The sequence below is a fragment of the Lingula anatina genome, chromosome 9, assembly GCF_051362555.1.
Source record: "Lingula anatina isolate TDL-2025a chromosome 9, LinAna3.0, whole genome shotgun sequence".
In the NCBI taxonomy this organism is placed as follows: domain Eukaryota; kingdom Metazoa; phylum Brachiopoda; class Lingulata; order Lingulida; family Lingulidae; genus Lingula; species Lingula anatina.
In genome coordinates, this window is record NC_141775.1 from 7,596,620 (window position 1) to 7,618,591 (window position 21,972).

A 21,972-nucleotide genomic window follows, 5' to 3' on the forward strand; every position below is an offset into this window, starting at 1 on the left:
GGAGAGGAAGATTTCACAGGCCAGTAGTTCGATTTGAACACAAACAAAAGCGTTGTTATTTAACATTTGCAAAAGAGCCCCCCTCTAATTTTAACGCTGCATATCATACATTCGACCAAAAAAGTTCGGAAACATCATTATTTTGAATAATTATAAAATAACCATATGAGCTGATCCACCCACCATTCGTTACTTTTTATATACATTCCCGTTTTTTTAATTATAGAAAAACAATCTTATGTTTCTGAACATTTTGGTCGAGTGTAGATTTCGACAGGCGAAACATAGCATATAAGAAATCGCTTTTTAGATGCAATGTAACATATAGACATTGGTGAATGAAAACATATCTTATTTCACATACACTGTATTTGATTTCTATTTCAATATAACCATTATAAAGTACCCGATAAAGTCCAAACCATCACCAAAATGCAGTGGAAAACGCTCTATTTCGGCAAGCAAGTCTGCAAAACACCGACTTCATGAATTTAGCTGATAATTGTATTAACACTTTAGCATTTATAAGCATGCACAAACATGTGCTAAGGCTAGAAATTATTGGCTGTTTATCAGAAGTATAGGAACTCAAGTTAAAACATATCTTTAAAAAATAAAAAATAAAATCTATCAAAATAGGACATTTATTGCAAAAGTATCGCGAAGAGGGATTTATTTCATTACGACAATGGTCTCCCAATATCACTAAAACCATTTTAAATTCTGTAGCACAAAGTACGTGTACAAGGAATGCATTTCAGTTAATGATTTTAATAATTCCAACTTCAAGTAGACACAGATTACTTTTACGTATCTACGTGTAGGAGGCATGACGCACAGCAGCCGGACAAACGGTCCTTTAGGGTCTCTAGAAGCAATTTTCCCTCACGTTCTCCATTAATATTTTGTCTCACAGTAGACATGAATTCATATAAAACTATAGCCAGACCATGAGAATAGGATAAATTGGGATTTTTTCAAAAAGAAAGTGCGAATAGGAATACAAAGGTTCATGGAGATAATAAGGAACTTGACACCCTGGACGTAATAATCTCTACTAAAATCTACTTAAAACTGCGCTGATATAAATATGTCTGGAACACCTACTCAAGCTGCTATGGGGTAATTAACGATAGTCAATTACCATCTACTTACTTACGGGGGCGTGTCAGACAATTAAGCTGATAATACTGAAAGAACTTTACACCCAAACACAATATAGAGGTGCAAGTGAGGTAAAAAAAAAAAACCGCTTAAAAATATTCAGTGCACAGCATACAGACTATGTTTGATTATTTCGGGGCTCCACATGCAGCAGTCTGTATCAAAGTTTTACACTCCTGGAACCATGAATAATAAAAAATAATTCATCGTCTAACACCCAAAAAGGAACACACGTTACTGTCACAAATGCAAAAAGTCCAGCTGTGGAAACGTTTTACTCACTTTGGTTTTATTTTTTTTATTTATCTCCTACAACTATAAGTTTTAAAAAATTTGATGATCTTCTGTTTAGAGCAGTTAATTTTTTGAGCGACTTACGTTTGCTTGTCACCTAATATTGAAAAAGTGGCAAAACACACCCTTTTGACAGTAAAATAATCATGAAATATACTCATTTCCCATTTGTGCTCCAAAATTGTATCAGGAATGTCAAACTATCATGGAATCAAATACATTTTTCAGTCAGCAACAGAAATTGAAAAAGCCAATGTCTAAAAAAGAAACGCTCAACTAAGAAAAAAATAACCAGCCAGTCAATTTTGATGCAATATCTTACCAATGCTGTTTAACAGATAAATCACCACCAATTTGAAATTAATTACTATTACTTACGTGCATATTCAGAAAATGTAACTGCCTTCTGGATCAAGGCCCAAAGAGGCTCCACTAAAAATACCAATAAGTGGAAAAAAAATGACTTCAAGAAAAATAATCCATTAGAGCTGCTATTTAAACTTGACCTGTAAGTTTGAAGATGTGTGGCATGCTTTCCCATTTAATGCTTTGATAGTAAAAAGTGCACAGCTAAGCTAACAATGACACCGATGACAAACAGATGGTGATGGGTATACGTTCAAACATACCGTATCTGTACATAAAACAGGCAAACTTGAATAAATCTGAGAGCGATGTTCATGGGCAATTGAATATACACTGTCCAAATGATTTAAAGGGATAACAACTGTTCATATGATATCCATATTTCACAATAAATGCATTGTAAACAACTCATAGAATTTTAGTAAATTCTATTTAACCACTAAAATGGTGGTTAAGGCAATTATTCTGGAATTTGTGGTTGCCATCACATCGCATGACCTCTATAGCTTACTACACTCTGTAATAATCTCTTAAGAGAATATTACAAAAAAAAAAAAAAAAAAAAAAAAAAAAAAAAAAAAAAAAAAACCTTTTTAGGGGAAAAAAAAAAAAACAGGGATTGTTATCGTTTACCCCAGGAAAATTCACTTTTTGGCCAAAATGAACAGTTATCCCCTTAAGAATTTTTAAATAATAATAACAATAATAATAATGATAAAATACATAAAATAGTAATCACAAATAAAATGATGGAGTAGAGGTAGATTTCACAGGCAGTTTAAACAAAAACGCCATAATTTAACTTACTGAGGGCAACGAGCTCCCTTTCCATGCTCTAATTTAAAAACTACAGGTCATGGTATATTTAGAATCACTTCTCAGAAGAGAAGATGGTACATAATGTTATAACCATTGAGAAACAGTTGTTTTTAAATTGGTTGCTTTTTTTTTTACACTATTTCCTAACTGAAAACAGACAAAGTATCAGTTTTGGTCAGAATGCAAAATTGGTTGCTTTTTTATTTTATTTCCAAATAATTAAAGACATAAAATATTAGTTTTGGTCAGAAAGCTTAGTATTTACTATAAACAACATGCAAAGGAAAACATTTGCTAGTAACATCTATTAACTTATTATGTATATATCTGTATCTATATTTTTTTGCATTTCAAAGATTGGGTGTTTACTTGGTATATGTCCTCTCAAATATCACACCACAGATGTTAAAGGAAGGGCAGATTCTGGGAATACCATTATCATTAATAAATTAAGCTGATAATTAAGTTAACACTTTTATAATTACCCACATGCAGAACCACGTGCTAGCATAAGCCTGTGTGTAAGACTGTCTATAGCTGGCTTACGAGACATTCTAGGCAGTAAACCAGTTGTAGCCCACTAGACTCACATCTACTTAGATTAACAATTTTAATTATATCTCAGGAAATCAACAATGTTTGAATCACTTTTAATGCTAATAAAATATGAGCTTTCCTTTGTGGAGAAAAAGATGCCTGTAATGAATGCTTTCATCCACAAAGATGGTGGTCTTTCCATATTTCTTGACAAAAAAATGTAGATGGCAGCACTGGACAATTTTGGGACAGGAATATGTCATGAACAGGGTCTTATAAAATTACACTGATATTAGAAATTAACTGTTCTATTCCCTTTGCCAAAATACAAGTGGCTGGATAATTCCATCACAGAAAGCTTTATGCTAATCTCAATCTATAATGTATTGTGACTGTAGCTTTGGTGACTACAGTCTAGGTTTGATCCTGTTTCAGTTGCAGTCATAATACTGCTGGATGTTGTCCTCAAAATCATGAGTTAAATCAGCAGTCTTTTACAGGCAGAAGCTTCCTTTCCTTCACACATCCCCACACCCAGTCCTCTGACACAACATTACTGGCTGGATTCTCAACCTGTAAAATTATCTAGCAGTTAACAAAAACATAGGAAAAATTGCTTTTATCTTTAGAAAAAGTAGATCTGGTGCAAAAAATACCAACTAAGTCTCTCTTGCATAATATGTGGCAGTGTAAAATACAAATAAGTAACAGGCCAATGTTATAGATACCTTTTCATTCTTTCCTACTACAACATGAGTGGCTTGACTGCTATCATACTCTGGAACCACATCTCCATCATATCTAGGTCAAGGTTAAGGTCAAAGAAACTTTCACAAATACGCAGCTGCCTCTTTTTTCCTTCAATTTTAAAGAAATGAACAATATTCTCCTTTCCCCTGTAATTAAAATTTGTAGAAAAAAGTAAAATTATCTATATTTGAATTTTTGTTTTTTAATGTCCATTCTTTCATGTTTATGGTTATTGAATTTATCATAAATAAACCAGCAGGGATTTGGGGAACTGTTTCACAATTACAATTATAGTTAATTAAAAATGATATTGCTGCCAATTTACAAAATCTTGACTGACATCTAAAAGGATACGCTATGATGTATCGCTTGAGGTCCTTAAGTTTCTCAACATTGTTGGACAAGGAGAACTTTAAGCCTTTGAATATATCCAGTAGAATCTGAAATATAAAGGGCAGCTTTTCAATAAAGTCCCATTTAACTTAAGTTAACCCAGTCTTTACATTTATTTGTATCTGATATGTGCATGATGTACCTGATCATTTCACACCAGACTTTATCACAACCATACAAAAAGAAATCAAATGTGAGCGGTATCCAGATCTTACTGCCATTTTTGGCATCAGTCAGCATCCATGTTTTTTTATACCCTTCAAACCCACTGATGAACAGATAAACCCACATTTTAAGAGTTTCATAATGATTTTGCTGCCATACACTGGATTGTGAGGCATTATATTAACTGTCTGAGAAATAATGAATAAATAAAAAAAAATGAAAAAAAAAAATTAACAGAAGTTACTAGATGCTTTCTCAATTATTCGACTCTGACATTCATGTCACTTTACATTCTTTCAACTTAATAAGTTAACATTATCTAATTTATTACTTAGTTTACACATAAAACATCATCAATAAGGTTAGTTCCTATCATTAAGATTCTCTGTTTGTTGCTGACCTTCGACTTGATTGGACTTTTTATCTTCCTATCGGAAGGATGAGAAAACTGCTCCAAATGCTGTGGGTTTGTCTGGTAACATTCAGCTCCATATTTGCAAGATGGTTTGTTCTAGAAATTATAACAGAAACAGCAGGTGTATAAAAAGATATACTGCAGATTGAATAATGGTTTTATGTGCTAGGTAAGTGCTTGTGATTACAATGATTTACAAAGATTTTTCAGCAGTAGTGAAAACAGGAACAAGAACCTTAATTGAGGATTCAGAAATTACCATAAAAATTGAAATAAAAATAGAAAAAAAAATTGTTAATAATGACATAAATAAAATATGAAGTCATCATCTTCAGAGATGTATTCAACACCAAAACTGGGCTTAGTCCACACAAATACCTCAAAGGAACTTACATTGCCATCATCTGAAGTCTTCAGCTTTTTAGTCGGTGTAACATCATTGTTTCTTTTAGCAGGTGAGGTTTTGCTGGGTGTCAACATGATTTGTTTTGATGGTGAAGGGTTGCCATAATGGTTATTGCTGTTGTCATCATCATCATCGTCATCATCGTCATCTTCATGTTTCCTTTTCTTCGGTGTGTTCTTCACAGGGGACTTACCACCCATCAGGCTGGACTCACCCAGGTCAGAGGTTTCTTTGGATGTTTTAAACAGGTGCTGAAAGAAAAAAAATTCAGTAAAAGTGAAGAATGGGACTATAGTCATTCTATATTGCAACCACATAAATCTGTAGGTCCGTTAAATCGGAGTAAATTGTAACCCTGTGTTTTCTTCCTAACTTAAGTTCTGAATCTATTCAAAACCACTCATAAGTGGCATCCTATTTCTTCAGTACCTTGAGTTCATCTAAATTGGTGGCTTCCCTCCATCCCTTGTCATCCCTGAACTTGGTGACCCGTGGAAATCGAATGGAGATCCCCGCTGCAGTGTGGACCTCTGCTTTAGAGAACTCTGCCCCTGTTATTTCCCAGACTTGAGATTTCTAATTGAGGAAAAAAAAAAAAAAAAAAAACTCATCAAAGTATGCAAATAAATGTGTGTGTGAAGTACACAATGTTATGTAATTAAAGGCGCAATGCTGAAAACATTCATCATAAGCTTAAAATTTACATATTATATCACTTTCTTGTACAAAACCCCACGCTATCCAAGAGATGGGAATAATTTTTGTACAATTAATAATTTTTTGAGAACTGTCATATATTCAGTATTAAATTTTCAAAACATTTATTTGAAGGGAATCATCTACCAGGTTTTACCTTTGGATCTGCACACACAAAGTCAGGAACAACAGCCTTCTTCACATCTAACCAGTCAGGGACTTTGGCCTGATTTTTCCCAATTTTGACCATGTCCAGCTCTTTCTGCAACTGGTCAAGCTTTTTGTCATCCATGCCATTGCCACACTTGGTCACTGTGCACCATTTCTGGCGTCTAGGGTCCCAACAGCCCATTAAAAACACAGACATCAGACCTCCTGGAGGAGACACAGGGTAATATATGTAATAATGCGATCTGTCACCACTAACACAATAAAGTGATATTTCACAACTAATGCATCACTGTGATGTCACAACTAGCACGACACTGATATAATCACAAAAAAGAAAAAAAAATACTGTGACATCCCATCTTACCTAACATTGTGATGTCACATTTAACTCAACGCTCTGACACTCTAACACAGCATTGTTAAGTCTCATCTAACACAATACTGTGACATTACTTCTAAGACAATTCTCACTTGAAGATAAACCCCAGACTGGTGTTTGCCCAGGTGATTACACAACAAAAAGCAATTCATTCAAACAGTAGTGTAGGAATCTAAGATTGGGTTCCCATGCCCAGATCGATCCATCTGGATCGGTCTAACTCCCTGGGAAGTCTCACTAAATTGCTGTCAACTTAACTGGCTTAAATGTCTGCCACGCCTACTGAATCAGCTAGGGGGTAAAGATAATTACATTTAAGCCTGTTAGGCTGATAGCAATTTAGTGAGACTCCCCAGGGAGATATCAATCCAAATATCTGTGGGAATGGTCCCTAAGTCTAGCATCCTACACTAGCAGATACCCACCTTGGACTTATAATCTTAAAACCATTCAGTGTTAAGTCTTCTTTGATTTAAATGAAAGAACTGACTTTAGTATGGAAAGTAGTGAGGTTACTGTACCTTTATTCCCAGACCCGTAATAGGCTCCCAGCACTACCAGATCTGCAGTGTCGGCCATTGCTCCCTCATTCAAATAATCTTTCTTCACTTTCAGCCAGTGGCGTTTACCGGGCTCATATATACTCTGAAATATAATTATTAAATAAATAATTAAGGGCACATCAGATATGTCGTTTGAAGAAAAAAAAAAAAAAAAAAAAAAAAAAAAAAAAAAAAAGGGGGGGGGGTGTCCCCCCGATATGAACCCCGACAGTATATGCAGTGTATTATGCTATAATTTTATAATCTTGGTCTCGTCAAGTTATAATTATTATTTGTCAGTGTTGTTTTAAAAAGTATTTACATTTTTGGCAAATTACGCGTTACTGTCAATGTGATTACTAAATAAATTGAGAATTGGGCAATTTTACAATTTTTAATTGAGACAATTGCACTAGCAGTAATTCATTATTAAGAAACTCTTATCAAGAAATCAAAATGTGTATAAACTGAAAGACTGGGCCATGTTTTTATATGCAGGGTCAATGCTGTGCGATTTACATTACTGCAATCTAGTGAAGGATTGCACAAAATTATATCGGTAGTTTTTTCAAAGTAACAGCTGTGATCTGAGTTACTGTAAATCTTAACTTGTTGCCTCCTTCAGAGAATAAAGCTGAAGGTGTTAATACTGCAGCTGCTACATCCTGGTCTATGGTGCTAAATGAAGGGACTACAGTAATGATGATGAAGTATGTTTAAACATTTCACTGGATTTTTTTTTTTTTTTTTGGATATTACGTATCACACTGGTAATAACAAAGCTAAGTACTTCAATCTTTTAAAAAGCAAAGGCATGTCATCTTTAATGACTGATGTTTTCCAACTTCATTTTTGTTTTTATCAGTAGTTCAAAGTTATTCTTGAAATAAGATTGCAGCATTCATTTTCAGTATTGCTTTGTATTTTAAACCGAACAGTACATATAAATGTAAAGTGCATTGAAATGTTTAAAATGCAATGAGCCATGCTAGAAATAAATATTATTATTGTTGGATATATTTCTCTTTCCCAATCATATAAGCACTTACATTGATATCCTTCAGAACAAGCCCTTCCAAGCCTTCCTTAAAAACTTTCATCATTTCTTTTTTAAGATCTTCTGCTTTCTGAAAAACAGTTTATATCAGACAAATTTACCCAAGTTTATAAAAAAAATGACACACACACTTTATCTCAAAAGCAAATAACTTGCACGTGTGCACTGGATCACAGTATGAGAGAGAGAGAGAGAGAGAGAGAGAGAGAGCAGTCTTACTTGAATAAGTTACTGGTATAATTAATAATTGGATCACCACTAAAAACTAACTGTAGCCAAGTTGGCACATTTCTGACCTATCTTAAAAAAAATTAAGCAACATCTGTTTGTAACTTTGGAGTTAGGCCGTGAACTAACAAACTTACTAATGGGTAAAAACCTCAGAGGAGGCAACTAAACATACAATTTAGTATCCCTTTACTAAAACAAACAACATAAGAGCTTCCTTTATTAGTTATTTTTCTGAGTATTTCAAAAGATGCAAACACCCCTTTTTTATTAAATAAAAATTGACTGGCATAAAAAAAAAATAGATTTCAAACTTACATTAATGAACTTCATTTCGGAGAACATAATTCTGTTTGGAATTTCCTTCATATTGTCTCTTAGAAACTTCCTTCTTTCCTTGATTGGTCTTTTAAAAAAAATTTAAAAGTTACATTCCTCAGTCAAATGAACTGTCATTTCAGTAAATAAAAATTATATATTAATCAAGTCATCAGTGCTGGCAAAAACGATAAAAATGACATGAATAATAAATGAATTGAAAAAAAAAAAAAAAAAAAAAAAAAAAAAAAAAAAAAAACATCAAATTCCACATTGCTTATGACTGACTATAGCCATATAATATCTAGATCTTTTCATTTGTTTATTCTAAATATCCTCTATTTTAAGACTTATTGCATTATTAGATAATATTAATATGTACGCAGAAATAATTTCTGTTGCAGAAATAAAATCTTCAAAAAATAAAATTCAATAAAAATCTTTAAATTTTCCCCCCAAATCACCTGTTCATAAGGTTCTCTCCATTGTAATGCAGACAGTCAAAAACAAACAGGCAAACATTGGCGTCTTTGAAAGCTGCTTTCTGGAACAGAAAATAGGCCAATTAGTACACATTATACGTTTCATGTTGCCAGGATATTACTTGGGTCCTGTTCTGTTCATTTTAAAACTGCTCAGCTTAAATACAATTTATAGGAATTCCAATTATTGTTCTAATCACTCTGGCAGCTTCTTTTATTTTTACATGTAACCAGTTCTTGAAGAATTCCATGAGTCAACTATTTTATGCAATAAATCCATTCTATTTTATTTAATCATTTCACAACCAGTTACTTACGATTTTTACCTTGTCAAATCAGGTAGTACAATTTGTAAAAAGAAAACCTTTAAAAATAAATAAAAGACAGGTTTGTATTTTTGTTTTTACCTTGTGTACTCCAAGAGAACCAAAAGGAAGTGGTTTACTGGTGTTAGTGTCAATGAGCAGGACTTCACTGTCTAAAATAAGATCATTGCCTCCTTCGAATGCTTTCGGGATGAAATCTTTGAAATGTGACACCTGCAAAAAATATGGCAAAACTTAAATTTACCTTAGCCACCATAAATTACTTATGCTACAAATTGATAATGCATACTGTAAAAAAAAAAAAAAAAAAAAAAAAAAACCAACATTTTCATTAGTGGGTGACTAAGTAAATACTTCTAATGACAAAGAAGACTTAGTTCTCAATTCTGAAATCCTGAGCAATCACACAAATTAACTTTGCATATTTTTCTTCTGGACTTTGATCCCCACTTTATAGCAATAACAGTGACTCTAAACAGCCCCTGTTGTAAAATCATCAAGACCCAATTCTACACCCATTTTTCAGGGTGGATATCAAACCTTATGAGGTAGAACTGGCTTGAGGCTTCTACTGTAGTAGTGAAACTTGTCCCCTTGCTTATGGACCTGTACCCTCTCTCCGTCGTATTTAATCTCAGCATACATCCCATTGGGGCACTTCTTCATTGCTGAAGCCACCGATTTGCAGGCTTCTGCCTGAAAAGAGACATACATACAAAAATATCGCTGATAGTTTTTAAGAGCTTCAATATTGTGTAGAAAGAAAACAAGTTTTAACTTATGATCATAACTGATAGTTTCCTTTTGCTGGAATTTGTAACACAGAGAGACAGAAATAGCACTGAATGTTGTTTTATAAAAGAGCACACCTAAACCACACCATTCATTTTGCAAAGATTTGTAACAAACAATATATACTACTGAACTACATCCATCCAGGTTACTATTGAAATTAGCTCTACTTCCGCAAGCTGAATAATATTTAACCACCATAGCTAGAGCCAGGTACTATGTGAATGATTTTGCAAAAACTAAGTGAAATTGAGAAAGATGATAACATGCTGTGCTTTAGAAATATTCCATATTTTCTAGAAAGATTGTATGTGCATGGACAAAGTGCCTACCAGCATGGGCAATACAGGAGTCATCAAAGAGGCCTTGATGCTCAATTTCTTTGACATCCCAGGCTTTCTGCCATTTTCTGCCTTGTTCGCCATCACCCTGTCTACCACGTCCTTCAGGTTACGGGAAGCTTGGAATGCTGGGTAGGCATGTTCGTCTAAACCATCCAGGCTATAAATAGGATTGTGAAATAAAAAGAGAGCTTACTGACCAAATACTGCTGAATTTCAATATAAAGACACATCTACGAGATTGATAAAGGTTACTGCTGAATTTCAATATTATGACACAAAAGAGAGAGAGATAGCTATAGAGGGAAAGGGGTCATGAAATCAATGAACAGAACTGCTGAATTTCAATACTAAGACAAGAGAGAGAGAGAGAGAGAGAGAGAGCAAAGAGACAGAGCATAATTAATAATTACATGTGTTTTGCACCAGCATTAATGCGTAGGTCGTGTTTCACAAGTCGCACCACCATCTTCAAGTCATTGGCTGTACATCTGTAATACAACAACATGAACATGTGTCAAAATATGATGAACTTTAACTCACAACTTTGTTTTGCTGAGTAACTCCAACTGAAACAGCATAAGAACTGTTTGAAGAGCAATAACTCTAGTACAGATTTTGAATTTATACTCAATTTAATGGAAATTCACTTTTTCACTTCTCGTTAAAAGTTTGCCAAAGCACACCCATTAATCAAACTGAATTTATATTATGTTTGACCAACAAAACCAGTTTATTTTTTCCTACTTTTTAGCAATCTTTGTAAGAGCCCTTTGCTGGTCTTCCTCTCTTGTGTAGAGTGTCAGTTCATCCAGAAATGCATCCACCTGAAATATGACGTTATGTTGGTGTGACTTAGGAAATGTCGAGGGTGCCTTACAAAATGTGTTAGTTGTGACTTAGTGAATATGTTGGGTGAAACAACATGGAAACTGGATCTGAATGTGTCATAAACTCATAATAAACATAATAATCTAAGATGTACCAATCAGTTGATACTAGATACACATAATATCAAGCACTAAAAAATAATTTCATCTTTATTATGAAAGATTTATAAGGGAAGAGTACACAACAGTAACAATAATTTTGAATAAAGTTGTTGCCGTCTCTGATGATAAAACCGACCTCCTGTAGCGAGAGAGTACTTTTCTTCTGAGGAGGAAGCTTGATGCTCTTCTCAAAGAACTCCTTTATGGTATCTGCCACATCTCCTCCCTGAAAAATAAACATGGAAAGCAACATAAATAATTGATTACCTCCAACAAAAAGGTTATGTTTTCGCTTTTGTTGGTTTGTAAGTTAATAGCCTAACTCGAAAATAAAGCTATAGAAGGATACCGATAAAATTTTCAGACATGGGCAGAACATGGCCAATTTGAACTTACATATTTTGGTGCTGACCCATTAAATAATTATTATCAAAATTGGGCTGTCTTGGCAGGGTTTTTGTACAGTCTTAAAGTTTTTCTGGTCAGGTATAAATAAATGACAAATTTTCCACAAACATCTCATCTGAATCATAATCAAATTAAAGCTGAATTCTATCTTAATTATTATCATGTTATCAATGCCACATGTAATGAGGTTTCTTACAAGGATTGACTAAAAACACTTATAAAAAATCATGCTATCGCATTTAAGAACTTTTCTACTTAACTTATGTAGATAAAAACCAATACTTTAAGAGGTTCATTTCATAAAACTCTGCATAAACCAATAATAAGATGATCAGTAAATAAAAGTGTATATCTAAAACAAAACTTACTGCTTCAAAGAAAATATGCAAAAGGAAAGCATCATCAGACTACATAAAAAAATTTAACTTGTAATGTCACATCTTTTGTCCCATCTCCTTACCTGATCAAAATGGTCTGACATTTCGTCCTGATCTTCTCCAAATGCCTGAAACAATATTTTAGAGATAAAACATCCACATCCACATTTTAAACATTTATGGACAGCTATGAGCTATAGAGTAGTATGGCATGGCTTTGTGAATTTGATAATGTCATGAAGGGGGGGGGGGGGGGGGTCAGGGCAAGTTTACTCTTTGCAGACTTGTGAAAATGAAGATAAAAATGGATAACCCATCAGAAACAGCTTTAAAAAAATATGCACACTGCTGTTGTTATTGTCAAGTCCAAATGTTGCTCACCTGACTGTAAAGTTTAATCAGTTGTTTGTTGTTGATGTTGTAGACACGCTTTACGAATCCAGGCAGCAATAATTTCATGGTGAGATAAAGACTGCCAGCAAATCCATCTGCAGTGAAATTAAAAATCACACCTGATCACAAAACTGATAGGACAGTTTTTATTATGAAGTCATACAATAAAAACATTCACTTTCTTGTGTACAAGAGAATCATATTGGTAAGGACACATCTTTTGCGAAGAATGCATGTCCTTACACTTGTGTAAAAACTTCAAAATCATTAGACATGTAGAAATAGTACCAATAACATTATATCTAGTACAACAACAAAAAGTTAAGTTCTGAAATGTATTCCACAAGATGTCACATTTGTACAAATTACTGCCAGAAAAATTATTAACTTTATGTTTTGAAAAAAAAAAAAAAAAGGTTCTAATATCCTATAACTTCACTTTTACCAACAATCTTTAAGTATACTAGTAATTGAAATAAACATGAAAAATATATTTATGGTGTGCTCTACCTCCACTGCTTCCTTTTGTAATAAATTTATGAACAATGGCAGTTTTCCCATTGTAGCTGGCCTCTTCTGCAATCTCGGCACAAAGGCAACGAAACTGGCGGAAAGAGTTATCTTTTTCAGCCTCCTTGCTAAAACTTGCTCCACTGTAACCGGATGTACTTGGCTTTTCATCATCATTATCTGTTGATAATGATAATAATAATAATAGTAATAATATTTTTTTTAAACCAGCTCTGTTTTAAAAGAGAGTTATTTTTTTATTCATTTCAAACATCTCAATTATTCAATTGCTTTTTTAAGTTCAATTATTTATTTAACATACTTTTGAACATGATGCATCCAGGCTGCTTTTCAGATCTTTTAGATCATCTTACTAGAATTCAGGTACAAGTAACCAATCAACATTCTAAAGCATGTCATGGCTGTTATCAGTGTTTTGTATCATATTAACCAGTTTCCTGTCTCTTCCTTTAATACTTTGTTATAAAAAGTTATTAAGAAGTTCACATGGATAAGATATAATAAGATCTCCCTATAGACTATGCACATAAGGAATTATATTAATACATGCCTGCATGTTTTATATTTCCATTTGTAGCGTCTTTTTTCTCTGGAGTCTTCAAGTTTGTGAAGTCAATCTTTGCTTGTTTCATGGCTTTCTTCTTGGCTGGTGATAACTTGGAGTCCAAATCTATAATGCATAGTGTTATGGTGCGATAAATCCAATTTGTATTCATATTGCATTTTGCTGAAAGTTCAGTCACAATGTATCTAAACCAAGATTATTTGAGCATACATAAACACCTATTCTAGAAAATGCTCCTATACACACACACACACACACACATACCAAAAAAAAAAAAAAAAAAAAATAATAATAATAAAATAAATAAATAAATAAATAAATAAATAAATAAATAAATAAACAAGGCAGCAAAGCTGTCAAATGTACAGACAAAAAACAGGAAATAACTATGCACAAAATAGGCTACTGTCAATTCTGATGCAAAAATACATTATGTTAAACTGCAAATTCAACATCAAATTTTAATTATCCTCAACAGGTAATACCAATGTAATTAAAATATGTGACAAGTTTACACTTTGAAAATGTATAACTTCTAGAAAAAGAAGTCAATTAGACTGCTTTTCCAACTCAGACTGCATTTTAGTCCTGTATTTCTTTTTTGAAAGTTTGGCAATCATAAGTAACATGGTTTTCACATAATGGTATTCATGGCAGCAGCACCCAAAATTGTGTTTTCTTTTATTCTGATGCCATATTACATAATGGTTAACAGCATAATGACCGTCAATTTTTAATAATAAAATATAAGTATCATGGATTTTCAGAAAATGTGACTAGCATGGGTCTTCAAGCCCGTGGAACTTCAAAGTCACACCTTGAAAATGCCAAAATGTAAACGAGACAGCACTGTTCTGAAATTATTTTTTTTCCATTTTTAACAATTTTTAACATAAAACAAAATTAACAGTTTTCTGCCGTTTTTATATGATCAACTAAGAAAATTGATGAGATGGGAAAAATATCAACAGAGCAGTGTTAAATGTCCAATTTCTTCCATTCTGAGATTCTGAACATAGTGAATGATTGAATCTGACAAACTGCAATGATATGGGTTTATTTCCATTTTTGAAACTTTATTACACAATACACAATAACAAGTTTACCATCATTTTTACATAATCAACTAATAATGTTGTAAAGATGCAGGAAATGCCAAACAAACACTTTTACGTATCTTATTAGTTCAATAATGAAACTGTTTACATGCCTAAGAATTGAATCTGAGGAAATGTGAAAAAACTGCATTTTTTTTAAATAATGGCCTGATTATGCTGATTTTTTAACTCAACCTGCGTTTTAGCAGGAATGACCACTCCTGTAAGTTTAATGACAATTGGCCTATCTGTTTTTCTTATATTGTGTTTACAGTGTTGCATATATGCTGAAAAGTGAAAAAAAAAGCATAACTACTAAAATAGTGGCCTGATCCTGCCGATTTTCGAACTTGACCTGCATTTTATGAATATTCATCAGCTCTGTAAATATACAGCCAAAAAGTAAAACTTTCTTCCACTTATCGTGTTTACAATGAAAGTGCACAGCCCTGGCGACAGCGACAGTGATGGCAACGACGGCGACGACAGACGCAGGTGATGGCCATATGTACAGACACGTCTGTACATATAAACTGTACTGTTTGAGAACAATAAGTGACATGGTTTTTCTTAAATGGTCATCATGGGAGCAGTGCCCAAAATAGTTTTTTTTCAAATTTTGATGCAATTTTACATAATGTTTAACAGCATAATGACCATCAATTTTTAATAATAAAATATTAGTATCATGGACAAACAGAAAACGTGACTAACAAAGGTTTTTAGGCCGATGGAACTTCAAAGTCACACCTTAAAAATGCCAAAATGTAAACAAGACTGCACTGTTCTGAAATGGGTTTATTTCCATTTTTAACACTTTTTTAACATAAAACAAAATTAATAGGATACTGCCATTTTTTATATGATCAACTAAGAAAATTGATGAGATGTGAAAAATATCAATAGAACAGTGTTAAATGTCCAATTTCTTCCATTCTGAGATTCTGAACATACTGAATTATTGAATATGACAAACTGCAATGATATGAGTTTATTTCCATTTTTGACACTTAATTACACAATACACGATAACAAGTTTACCATCATTTTTACATAATCAACTAACAATGTTGTAAAGATGCAGGAAATGTCAAACAAACACTTTTACGTATCTTATTAGTTCAATAATGAGACTGTTAACATGCCTAAGAATTGAATCTGTAGAAATGTGAAACAAGACAGCACTGTTCTGAAATGGTTTTTTTCCCATTTTTAACAATTTTTTTACACAAAACGAAATTAACAGTTTACTGCCATTTTTATAAAATCAACTAAGAAAATTGTTGAGATGGGAAAAATATCAGTAGAATAGTGTAAAATGTCCAATTTCTTCCATTCTGAGATTCTGAACATACTGAATTATTGAATATGACAAACTGCAATGATATGAGTTTATTTCCATTTTTGACACTTTATTACACAATACACGATAACAAGTTTACCATCATTTTTACATAATCAAATAACAATGTTGTAAAGATGCAGGAAATGTCAAACAAACACTTTTACGTATCTTATTAGTTAAATAATAAGACTGTTAACATGCCTAAGAACTGAATCTGAGGAAATGTGAAAAAACTGCATTTTTTTTAAATAATGGCCTGATTATGCTGATTTTTTAACTCAACCTGCGTTTTAGCAGGAATGACCACTCCTGTAAGTTTAATGACAATTGGCCTATCTGTTTTTCTTATATTGTGTTTACAGTGTTGCATATATGCTGAAAAGTGAAAAAAAAAGCATAACTACTAAAATAGTGGCCTGATCCTGCCGATTTTCGAACTTGACCTGCATTTTATGAATATTCATCAGCTCTGTAAATATACAGCCAAAAAGTAAAACTTTCTTCCACTTATCGTGTTTACAATGAAAGTGCACAGCCCTGGCGACAGCGACAGTGATGGCAACGACGGCGACGACAGACGCAGGTGATGGCCATATGTACAGACACGTCTGTACATATAAACTGTACTGTTTGAGAACAATAAGTGACATGGTTTTTCTTAAATGGTCATCATGGGAGCAGTGCCCAAAATAGTTTTTTTTCAAATTTTGATGCAATTTTACATAATGTTTAACAGCATAATGACCATCAATTTTTAATAATAAAATATTAGTATCATGGACAAACAGAAAACGTGACTAACAAAGGTTTTTAGGCCGATGGAACTTCAAAGTCACACCTTAAAAATGCCAAAATGTAAACAAGACTGCACTGTTCTGAAATGGGTTTATTTCCATTTTTAACACTTTTTTAACATAAAACAAAATTAATAGGATACTGCCATTTTTTATATGATCAACTAAGAAAATTGATGAGATGTGAAAAATATCAATAGAACAGTGTTAAATGTCCAATTTCTTCCATTCTGAGATTCTGAACATACTGAATTATTGAATATGACAAACTGCAATGATATGAGTTTATTTCCATTTTTGACACTTAATTACACAATACACGATAACAAGTTTACCATCATTTTTACATAATCAACTAACAATGTTGTAAAGATGCAGGAAATGTCAAACAAACACTTTTACGTATCTTATTAGTTCAATAATGAGACTGTTAACATGCCTAAGAATTGAATCTGTAGAAATGTGAAACAAGACAGCACTGTTCTGAAATGGTTTTTTTCCCATTTTTAACAATTTTTTTACACAAAACGAAATTAACAGTTTACTGCCATTTTTATAAAATCAACTAAGAAAATTGTTGAGATGGGAAAAATATCAGTAGAATAGTGTAAAATGTCCAATTTCTTCCATTCTGAGATTCTGAACATACTGAATTATTGAATATGACAAACTGCAATGATATGAGTTTATTTCCATTTTTGACACTTTATTACACAATACACGATAACAAGTTTACCATCATTTTTACATAATCAAATAACAATGTTGTAAAGATGCAGGAAATGTCAAACAAACACTTTTACGTATCTTATTAGTTAAATAATAAGACTGTTAACATGCCTAAGAACTGAATCTGAGGAAATGTGAAAAAACTGCATTTTTTTTAAATAATGGCCTGATTATGCTGATTTTTTAACTCAACCTGCGTTTTAGCAGGAATGACCACTCCTGTAAGTTTAATGACAATTGGCCTATCTGTTTTTCTTATATTGTGTTTACAGTGTTGCATATATGCTGAAAAGTGAAAAAAAAAGCATAACTACTAAAATAGTGGCCTGATCCTGCCGATTTTCGAACTTGACCTGCATTTTATGAATATTCATCAGCTCTGTAAATATACAGCCAAAAAGTAAAACTTTCTTCCACTTATCGTGTTTACAATGAAAGTGCACAGCCCTGGCGACAGCGACAGTGATGGCAACGACGGCGACGACAGACGCAGGTGATGGCCATATGTACAGACACGTCTGTACATATAAACTGTACTGTTTGAGAACAATAAGTGACATGGTTTTTCTTAAATGGTCATCATGGGAGCAGTGCCCAAAATAGTTTTTTTTCAAATTTTGATGCAATTTTACATAATGTTTAACAGCATAATGACCATCAATTTTTAATAATAAAATATTAGTATCATGGACAAACAGAAAACGTGACTAACAAAGGTTTTTAGGCCGATGGAACTTCAAAGTCACACCTTAAAAATGCCAAAATGTAAACAAGACTGCACTGTTCTGAAATGGGTTTATTTCCATTTTTAACACTTTTTTAACATAAAACAAAATTAATAGGATACTGCCATTTTTTATATGATCAACTAAGAAAATTGATGAGATGTGAAAAATATCAATAGAACAGTGTTAAATGTCCAATTTCTTCCATTCTGAGATTCTGAACATACTGAATTATTGAATATGACAAACTGCAATGATATGAGTTTATTTCCATTTTTGACACTTAATTACACAATACACGATAACAAGTTTACCATCATTTTTACATAATCAACTAACAATGTTGTAAAGATGCAGGAAATGTCAAACAAACACTTTTACGTATCTTATTAGTTCAATAATGAGACTGTTAACATGCCTAAGAATTGAATCTGTAGAAATGTGAAACAAGACAGCACTGTTCTGAAATGGTTTTTTTCCCATTTTTAACAATTTTTTTACACAAAACGAAATTAACAGTTTACTGCCATTTTTATAAAATCAACTAAGAAAATTGTTGAGATGGGAAAAATATCAGTAGAATAGTGTAAAATGTCCAATTTCTTCCATTCTGAGATTCTGAACATACTGAATTATTGAATATGACAAACTGCAATGATATGAGTTTATTTCCATTTTTGACACTTTATTACACAATACACGATAACAAGTTTACCATCATTTTTACATAATCAAATAACAATGTTGTAAAGATGCAGGAAATGTCAAACAAACACTTTTACGTATCTTATTAGTTAAATAATAAGACTGTTAACATGCCTAAGAACTGAATCTGAGGAAATGTGAAAAAACAGCATAACTTCTAAAATAATGGCCCGATTATGCTGATTTTCGAACTCAACCTGCGTTTTAGTAAGATTGACCACTCCTGTGAGTTTAATGACAATTGGCCTAACGGTTTTCCTTATATTGTGTTTACAAGGTTGCATATATGCTGAAAAGTGAAAAAACAGCATAACTTCTACTATAATGGCCCGATCATGCTGATTTTCGAACTTGACCTGCGTTTTATGAATATTCATCAGCTCTGTAAATATAAAAGCAAAAAATAAAATAGTGATCCACTTATTGTGTTTACAAGGAAAGTGCACGGCATCGGCATCGGCATCGGCATCGCCATCGGCGACGACGGCGACGACAGACACAGGTGATGGCAATATGTACAGACACATCTGTGTCTGTACATAATAAATAAAAATAATAAATAAATAAATCAATTAATTAAAAAAACATTTTAAACTGTAAAAGAAGTGTTTTACCTTTTATAAGTTTCTCCAAGATCTCTTTCTCCTCATCCTTTATAACCTCATGTCCTTCGATATCTTCAATTTTTTCAATAATCTTAGTTGTTGCACGTGCCCGTTGAAAGGTTTCGAAGATGCATGCTGGATGATACCATTGCTTCATATCTCCTCCTTCATCAGAGAATGGATTTGTTACAACTTTGGCTATTCTGAACACTCCTTTTTCGATCTTCTGTTTACACTTCTTACAGCTTGCTTGCCCTCTTTTTGCATAGTCGCAGCAGAATCTGTTTTCGGCCATTTCGTCTTCTGTATCACTATCAGAAGCCCAATCTGATAGTCCCCTTTGAAAGGTGCGTACTAAGCTTAACTGAAGCCCTATCCAGAGGGTTCTCTCTGCTTTCTTGTGTTTTGTCAACTTTTCAACAGTGTTAATTGTGTAAATTCCAGCACTTTGTACTAACGTTCCCTGCAACGTGTGGACGTTACAGGGTTGCCCCACAATGCATTGAACTGGCTTCAGTCGTTGAAGTAAGAGGTTTTCTGTCTTAGAAAGCCGTAACAGCTTTAACATTTAAGTTAAACCTCAGTTACAGCTAAAGTGAAGAAATATACTATAAATCAAAGATTAAAAATACACTACCGGTTACTAGTGGCTCAATCAGTAAAATTATTATTTTAACGTCTTTTTCTATATCCTTTACCTGCTATAATGCATATATATATATATATACAGCGCAGGGCGGCTATGACGTACGATTTTCTATTGTTTCGGAGAGAACATGCACAAGCATGAACCAAACCGTTGTGCTTTCTTGCTGACTCTGCAATCGCCCCTGGATACGAACACAGTGCGTGTTTTTTTTTATGAAATCCAGCAGTATGTTAAGCCTGTATTATGAAATTTCACCCAAACTTACACAAATGACCATGCTACTGGGTGTAAACTTGTCTTCAACGGGAACGCGAATTCGTTGATAAATTAGGTCAATAAAATGGGTCGATATTTTTCTGGTCTCCGCATCTAAAAACCCAAGTCTATATCTGTTCAAGATAGGCCCAATTCATAGCTACGTCTGGGAAAAAATCAAGTAAAAATAAATAAACAAAGAAAAAGATTATAAATAAATAAACAAATGTATAAATAAATAAAGTTTAATAAAAGGAATAAAAAGTGCAAAATATTAGCTGCTGGCAATAGAAAAGTGACGTTAAAATACTGAAAGTGGTTTGGTGGTGTCGGGGAGGAGGGGCAGAGGTGCGTAAGGCCTACAAATTTATATTATTTGATTATTTGCTTTGGTTTTTTCATTTTTGTTGTAATGTACCAGCTAGCTACTGTATAGAGTAGTTGGAAATTGTACTGTCCATAATCGTTCCTTGAGCGTGAAAGTGTATACGAAAAGTGAAATCTGAACTAACTGTACATTAATTAATGAGATATACTGTAACTACTGTTCGGTTTGAAAAAAAAAAAAAAAAAAAAAAAAAAAAAAGAGCGATGAATTCCCCATACTGGTACTTGCTACTGGTTATAATGAGTATATTCATAATTAGTCCAAGCTTTTTTCTAAAAGTTGTTTTTGTAATAATCTTTTTTAAGGAGATTATTAAGGAGGCATACCCATCTGTGAAGGTCCACGTTAGTCCGATGGCAAGCACAGATTCCAGAACAATTGCTATAACTGTTTTGGTGGGGAATGTATATTATATATTTCTATTAGTTGTTTAAAATTTTTGCACTGTGAATTATGAATACGAACAGTTGTCACCCCTTAAATTTGTAATGGGTGAAAAAGATATATATAGGGCCTATGTGTTCATGTAGGCCTAATAGATTACAACTCGGTCTAAACTTCATACAAAACTTTAAAAAAGTAATAAATAAATTTTTTGAGGAAAGAATTGGTAAACGCGAGAAAACTTGTTATGCATTTAAATCAATTTCATTTGCAACGTTTTTATTATCTGTTTGTTCGACTTTTTTTCTGTCTGGACATTACTCATATTACTTTTGCCGGTCGGACCTCTCCCCTCCACAAGCCTACAAATTAACCTGACCTCCCAAAAC

General features: G+C 33.0%; 1 protein-coding gene across 1 annotated transcript; it reads right to left on the bottom strand.

The window, feature by feature from the left end:
* Positions 1-2,808: 2,808 nt before the first annotated feature.
* LOC106161217 (DNA ligase 3) lies at positions 2,809-20,916 on the bottom strand. The gene is made up of 22 exons (XM_086995001.1): positions 19,917-20,916; positions 13,893-14,012; positions 13,322-13,501; positions 12,800-12,906; positions 12,502-12,546; positions 11,770-11,859; positions 11,389-11,468; positions 11,055-11,132; positions 10,633-10,801; positions 10,049-10,204; positions 9,590-9,721; positions 9,165-9,244; positions 8,701-8,788; positions 8,147-8,224; positions 7,077-7,200; positions 6,163-6,380; positions 5,739-5,885; positions 5,297-5,560; positions 4,889-4,999; positions 4,285-4,370; positions 3,909-3,981; positions 2,809-3,753 (listed from the first exon to the last, which is right to left on the bottom strand). Exons 1-22 carry the CDS (start codon positions 20,473-20,475, stop codon positions 3,664-3,666), a joined length of 3,075 nt encoding a protein of 1,024 aa, XP_086851127.1. The 5' UTR covers positions 20,476-20,916; the 3' UTR covers positions 2,809-3,663.
* Positions 20,917-21,972: the final 1,056 nt, after the last annotated feature.